This window comes from Setaria viridis, chromosome 1 (assembly GCF_005286985.2).
Source record: "Setaria viridis chromosome 1, Setaria_viridis_v4.0, whole genome shotgun sequence".
Lineage (NCBI taxonomy): Eukaryota > Viridiplantae > Streptophyta > Magnoliopsida > Poales > Poaceae > Setaria > Setaria viridis.
The window spans coordinates 36,148,969-36,156,072 of NC_048263.2; the positions used below are offsets into that span (position 1 = coordinate 36,148,969).

The 7,104-nt window shown below is 44.6% G+C and overlaps 1 protein-coding gene across 3 annotated transcripts; it reads right to left on the reverse strand.

Annotated features, from left to right (window-relative positions):
• Positions 1–699: 699 nt before the first annotated feature.
• LOC117840271 (DNA-directed RNA polymerase II subunit 4) lies at positions 700–5,030 on the reverse strand. 3 transcript variants are annotated; one of them, XM_034720771.2, is made up of 10 exons: positions 4,694–5,030; positions 3,857–3,969; positions 3,049–3,147; positions 2,788–2,892; positions 1,723–1,834; positions 1,539–1,616; positions 1,385–1,418; positions 1,226–1,294; positions 1,040–1,135; positions 700–950 (listed from the first exon to the last, which is right to left on the reverse strand). In XM_034720771.2, the coding sequence occupies exons 2-9, from the start codon at positions 3,948–3,950 to the stop codon at positions 1,061–1,063; spliced, it is 666 nt and encodes a 221-aa protein (XP_034576662.1). In that variant the 5' UTR covers positions 3,951–3,969; positions 4,694–5,030; the 3' UTR covers positions 700–950; positions 1,040–1,060. The 3 variants fall into 3 exon arrangements, with proteins under 3 accessions (XP_034576662.1, XP_034576655.1, XP_034576647.1); XM_034720764.2 differs by having other exon boundaries at positions 700–953; positions 4,786–5,029; XM_034720756.2 differs by having other exon boundaries at positions 4,786–5,028.
• Between the last annotated feature and the right edge of the window lie 2,074 nt (positions 5,031–7,104).

The following is a 7,104-nucleotide window of genomic DNA, read 5'->3' on the forward strand; positions in this document are numbered from 1 at the left end:
TGGGGGTTAGTGGATCGGGGCCGGTGATTGGCAGGCCGAGTTAGCTCGAGGTTTAGGATCCAAATAGAAGCAGAAGATGGATAGAGAGAGACAGATAGATAGATTAGCAGTTTATTAACCGGCCAAACCGAGCTAACTGGCTAGTGTTAGCTCGTGGTGCAAAGTTAGAGTTAGTCACTTTAGATTTTCATTATGCTATTTACATACTAGCTTTAGTTTGTATTTTGGATTAGATCCAAAAATACAAACTCACCTTTAAGATCCAAATTAAACCAATAAAATCCAAATCACTCGTGCAAACATTATTTTAAAATAAATGCACAAATTTAATTACCAACTTTTGAATTTATGGAAAAGAAATGAGGGTTGACCTCAAGTTTGACCATGCATTTAAATGATCCACACATTCAAACAAAAAAGTTTAATATTTTTGGAAAAACTGACACAATTAATATCACCCAATTTTGAGGGATATTACACAAATAACCACAGTAGCCTTCGCAGCTGCTTCTCAATAAGAATGCTGAACATTAAGGTGCGACACCAGCTTACCACTCGGATAGTCGGATCCACAGCCACGGATCCTTCAGCTTTCGGAATGCACTACTGAAACCTAGAACGCTAAACCAAACCTCGTAAAAAAGAGAATTGCGCATAAACTCGGATGCAAACAGATAGATCGAGAGGCACGAAGCAACATATGGCAACAAGCCAGCAGCTTCATTGTTCAAGCTAGTAGCAGCAAGTGCAGACAGTATCTTAGCAGTTCTGAGTAGACTAGTTCAACCACTCAACTGATTCTGATGCACTCCAGCAGTCAGACATCCTAGAGGAGTTCATGCAGCACATGCTACGGTTTCTACATACACAGAATAACCTGATTATGCAGAACACACAAAACATCGAAGGGGACGGTTTGCAGTTTCCGTGTTCCTTGATCAGCAACATGGCTGCTTCAGATTCAGGAGGCAATGGGAGCCAATAAGAAAGGTGTACAACCAGGATAGAGGTGTTTTTCGAATATCTGCAAGGGGATTACCTGCATAGCTCCATTGGAGATTCACTTGGCTGCTTTTATGTTAGCAAGAGCAGCAAGAATCTCAGTGATTGGACCTTCGTTAAGTGTCCGCTTGGCCTGGATACAAACAAATTTGGATTTTACAAAAGTTAGATGTTGGTAGGTTCAGATTTATAAAAGTACTAAAGTGCCAAGAAAGAGGCTGACCTTGAGAGATGGCACCAGTGCATAGACCTCCTCAATGGTCTCAGGCCCAATATTTGCTATCATGCAAATCTGTTACAAGCACACAAAGTGGTAGAGAGAGATGAGGGTGATACTACATACAGAAAAGTCAGAAAAGGAAGAGGAAATTAAGTAACTAACCTCGCCGTCATTAACACCGCATTTTTTAAGAGGTCTACAGCAACAAGTCAAGGAACTGAACTGCTAAAATGCATGCTTTATGTTGATACAGCTCTATGATAAGATGTAAGTTGTAATAGTTCTATAGACTTGTACAAAAAAAAAAAAAGGATACTCCAGAGCTTGTTTCACAGAGCTTGCAGTGGTGAACTGATTTCCATCTTTTGCATATTGGAAAGCTTTGTCAAATGACCTGCACAAGCAACAATAAAAGAGTTACCAAACAGCTAAGAGACTTGGAACATAGCGCAGAGAATGAGAAGTCGGGCAGAACAAAACACAAACTGCAATATTCTTACTCAGGAATTTTGATCTTTGGATCCTCTGATAAGATAGCCATATGCTCGTGAATTTCTTGCAACAGTTCAGCTGCTTCACAATTCATTAGCATCCTAGAATTTGGAGGGATATCTGCAACCAATAACAACACAAAAATTATTCCCATTCTTGTGATTACATGGGAAGGTAGCAGGATAAGCTTCACAGTTTGTTACTTTGTTTAGAGATAAGGGTTCATGGAAATCAGATTACTGCACATTCAGAATGGTGTAAAACATACCAACCCCCTTTACACAAAACATTCCACATAACCATAGGAATGTCTCATATACCACTAAAATGACATTGGAGCTCAACTCACACCAGGACAACACAAAATAGCTAAAATTTTTAATGCATTTTCCCAAACACCTCGTGTGCAAACATCAAAAAGCAAAAGATTGCTTAATAACAACACCCACCAACTATCTCTAATTTCTACAAACAGATACTTGCAAGAACCGGAGCAGGCTGACAAACTTAAGAGAAGAACGACACGATTTACACATGGGAGGAGCAAAAAATGATTTTAAGTGGAAAATTAGGCGGAACAAAACACAAGGGCTAGACAAAGCAATTAATCCCCAGTTCATAACAAATACAAGTGTAGGCAACAAATAAAGACATGTTCCGAGCTCTCACAACCACTTTCTAATCCTCATATGATCAGTAACTTGATTGTGAAGATATGTTTGAGGAAAAAGGCACCGTCTAGTGTGTAGTCAAGTAGCCCTTGTACAAACCCTCCCTAATCCTAGTTTTCTCAAGGTGAAGAACAGACAATAAAGTGGGGAAGAACTCCCAAAGACGAGAAGCAGCAAGGGGTGAGAACTTGAGATAACAAAACAAACCTAGGGGATTGCCACACCAGACACAAGTGGACCTTTGTTGCACAACATGAACTGCTAAAGTTTGACCTAGAATGTCCTTCAAATGAGGCCAAAAATATTAGCCCCCTATCACTAGTAGTCTATTTCAGCATTACAAGATTGAGTAATAAGCATAAAATAAGCTGCGCTTTGAGAATTTCAATGAAGGGAACTGACCAAGCTCCAGCTTTAGTTCTGCATCAGACTTAGTAGGAACTACATTTGATGAAGTGCCCTTTCCACCTTTGCCACCACTGTATGCCTTTCCTTGGCTTGCTTCTCCTAAAAAGGGAGAGAAATATTAACAATGAGAACATAACATGTGAAAGAATGGAACAAACGTAACAGCAGTACAGAGGTAAATATTCTGATCTAACAGCACAAACCTGTAAGTAGCTTTCAAAGGGGATGGTGTGTATTAACATTGTGCATGCGTACCTTTAGAGAAGGATGAACCCTTTCCACCAGTTTTTAGGCTCTCAGATGAAGCCTTCCCATTTGACTTGGAGTGAACAGGAGTCAGCTCTTCAACGAAACCTAAAAACAGGCAGTGCTATATGAGTGCTGCAGGTTTCAACTTCCAACCACGCATCACATTATTCGTAGGCCGTAACATTCAACTATACTATATATTTCTGATTTTCTTTTTATGTAATATAGGGGTCCCAGTGTCCCATAGTTGCTCTTATCAAAATACTGAAGATCAAATGCAGCATATATGCAGCTCAATTATCACCACCTGGCAGCTGTTTTGCGCACAGTGCACCCACAAATCATGATTCAAGAATAATTTGGAGTGCAATTGCAATCAACGTGACATGTGCATTCACATTTAATCGGTGTCAATGGCTAGACAATGAATGTATGAAATGCAAATAATAAGACACCAACATCTCCTACTTGTCTACTGCTAATTTTTCTTTAGTAGTATATGTATATCAACTGTATAAAGCCTGCCAAGAAAAAACTGATGGGTAGGGCCATATGATTTTGGAATCAAATGACTAAAACCAAACACAATTGATCATTACAATCATGCAAGGTACTTTTTTTCCTCCACTGAATGTCCTAGAGGCTTCCTTACATGTAAAAAACTGCTATTCTAGAGAACAACAAACATGCCTTACATGGCATGTCCAGAATGGCAAGAGTTCAATCATAAATTCATGTGCTAAAAGGATGTTGGAGTGTTTCACGAGTTATAAGACGTCAAAATTTGTATCATGAAAACCGAACGCGCTGTTACCTTCAGAGTCAGAGCCAGAGTCAGAATCCGAAAGCACCACAACTCCTGCCCGGTTGATCGAACCCTTGTGCTTTCCATTTGGTAGTCGATCCATTGGCAAAACTCGTCAAGACCTACATCATTCATATTCAAATTCGTCACATAATTGCAAAGCAAATAGTGTACCACAAGAGCCTTCAGTTGAAGAATCTTTCCCATCAGACATGGTGCTTCCCTAAATGACCATGAGCACACACCAGACATCTCACATCTGATACTTTAGAGTGCGCACAAATATACACTGTCTAGTTTACTTTTCAGGTTGAATAAAAAATCTTTACACAATTCATACTGCTAAATTAACAAGAGACTCGTATAGTTCTCGTCAATTATAATTATAATCCTTTGGAAACTAAACTCCTGATTTTCTTTCATACACCACATGCATGATGAAACCCAATGACCTCCTGCATCCAAGCTCCAGATGAAGCAAAAGTCCATAGCTTTTTCTGACAATGTTTAATCAAATGGGTTGTTTTCCCTTACCCCACTAGGGGAGAAAAACATCATTTTCCCGCAACACGGGAAACCAACAGAGAATGTGTGCCCAACGAGCCACCCCAACTCCGACAAAAAAAGCATAGTAAACGAACAATCAAAATCGCAAGCCCTCGCATTATCAAATCATATCCTCCAGTCCCGAAAACCCCTCCTAATGATCGTCCTAAGCCCAGGAACGACAGGCACAAAACCCCACCCCCGCGTCGGATAAACCCTAATCCACGATCAGGGGCGGACCTAACGAGAGGGCTGTGAAGATTCTGAAAACCCCACAAAATGTTGGGGGGGTAGCCTCACCTACGAGCACTCCGCCGCGCAGGAAATCGCGATTGGTGAGATTCAGCAGAACAACTGAACGATCTGTCCAAACAAAGGTGGGGCTTCCTTACCCGCGGAAGAAGAGGTCAGCCCGGGAAATATGAGCCTCCCACCCCGCCCCGGTCCGTCCGGAGGACGCCGGAGGAGGGGACGAGGGAGAGGCGGGGATTTGGGCCGAGGGGCGGAGTTCCGCTGCACGGAGGGGAGATGGGAAGACTGGAGAGTGGGGAGAGACGCTGGAGAGTCTGTGCGGAAGGAAGCAGACCGGACGCACGGCGCTCCGTGGACTCGGTCGGCGGGTGACCGGTGAAAGAAAATGAGCTCGGTTGGGCTTGGTTTGGGTGCGTGGTGCGTCCAGCCTACAACGGTGGGTCCTGCCGCCCACTCCGGGCTAGCGAATAGCGATGAGCCCTCTCCGGTGAAAATGCAGCTGCCTGCAGCCGTGCTGCCCACCGCTTCTTGCCTTCTTGATCAGTGATCACCGTAAGCTCAATCCACTCTGCTAAACTTCTCGGGCTAGGGATGCGTAGGAGAAAGACACTGACCAGCGTGTAAAGGGCTGGATGGGTGGTGATGAGAACGACAGGGACATGTAAGGATACGGTCAACTTTGGGCGGGAGTGAGATCATGGACCGTGGGTCCATGCGTAAGAGAGCTAATTGATCTAGCATCAAGTACAGTTGGACTTTAATCATTTATATGTTTATGACTCATATGGTATGAATTCCTACCTTCCAAACGCCGTTGTCTACTTCATTTTCCTATTTTTCCAATCTTTTGTATTGTCTCTTTGTTCCCGTTCATTTCTTATGTATTCTGCCCACCGTATTATCACAAGAGAACTAAAAGGTTCAAAGAAAAACGGATCATCATAATTAGCAAACACAACGTGCTAGGCTCTCGATGGATATTTGGGGTCGAGTGAGATTTCATCTCAATCATTTTCAAAGTTTGAAGTTTGAGCAGATTCATTTTCAAAGTATCATTATTTTATATACTATGTGGAACGGTGGGGGCAACTACCATCACCACTAATACATACAAATTCTATGAAAATATTAATGGACAGATCTTACCATCATCGTATCTATCGTCATACAAAAGCTGAGCTTGAACAAGTTAGTTAGCTCTGTCGAATTTACATGCCATCCAAAAAACAAAAAACAAAAACTCAGCTTAAGAAGGTTTTGGCGAGAACTTCAGAGATACTCCATCCCCAGTGCCTGAAAACATACTCCTAGATCTCAAAGGGACTCTCGGCTCTCCACAAAGACGGGTGCTGTCCACGTACCGTCCTACCGACCGCGCCGTGTTCGTTCGCGATAGCAAGCTTCAAAGCGGAGCATGTATTCCATTCCACGCCCAAACGGCCAGGCAGCTGGCCATATGCCGAGGGCACAAGGTTCCACGGGAGAATCGGCACCTCCACCTGCATATACGGATCGCATTACGGCCGAATCGATTACACACAGCGATGCCTTCCTTTCTCGCGAACGCTGACGGCGATCTCCCCCTTTTTCGTCCCCGGTAGGCCGGTCAGCCGGTGTATACCAACGGGACAACAGCGACGCAGAAACGTTAGCTGGCAGTGGCAGCGGCGGGTCACGTCGACGCCGGCCGCTAACGTCCACGCCCCTGCAGGCCTACTCCTACATTGCCACTGTGCCAGACTGCCAGTGCCGGATTCGTTGGGCTACCTGAGTACACGTCGCGAGACACGCACGCACGGCGCCGCGGCTGGCGATCCTATCGGGTATGCCTCCGGCCTCCCTGCCGTTTTCGGGCTCAGGACTCAGGAGTTGAAGTCTCCTGACTCACACGACACGACACGACACGACACGCATCCAAGCCGCGATGATGCGGTGTACTACGATCGCTTCTCCGGTCGTCGCCCCCGGGTGAGTACGACGGGTGAACGGGAGACGATAAACACGGCGGGCAGAGGAAAATACTGGGAGCCGGCGGTGGAGGCAAAACGGCTTGGGGAAATACCTGTCGCCGCACGTCCTTTTCGCGCTCGCTCGCCCCGTCTGAAATCCTGAACGAAACACGAGCAGCCAGTAGAGAAAAAAGCGGCGGCTGTCCAGACGCGTAGCCTTCGTCCCCGTTTCGCCGAACATGCCACGGGCGGAGTGTGACCGGACGCCATTCACGCGCGCCAGAGGATCAGGGCCATAGCCCACAGGGCGTCACCGCATCACCCTGCGTGGCGCGTCATGCTCCTTCGTCCTCGCCTGGCCACCTTATCATTACTATTATTCAGGTGTTTGGATGCATGGAATAATTTTTAGTCCGAATCATATTGGATGTTTGGATACCGATTAGAAGTATTAAATGTGAACTAATTATAAAATTAATTTTATAAATCGTGGCTAATTTGCGAGATGAA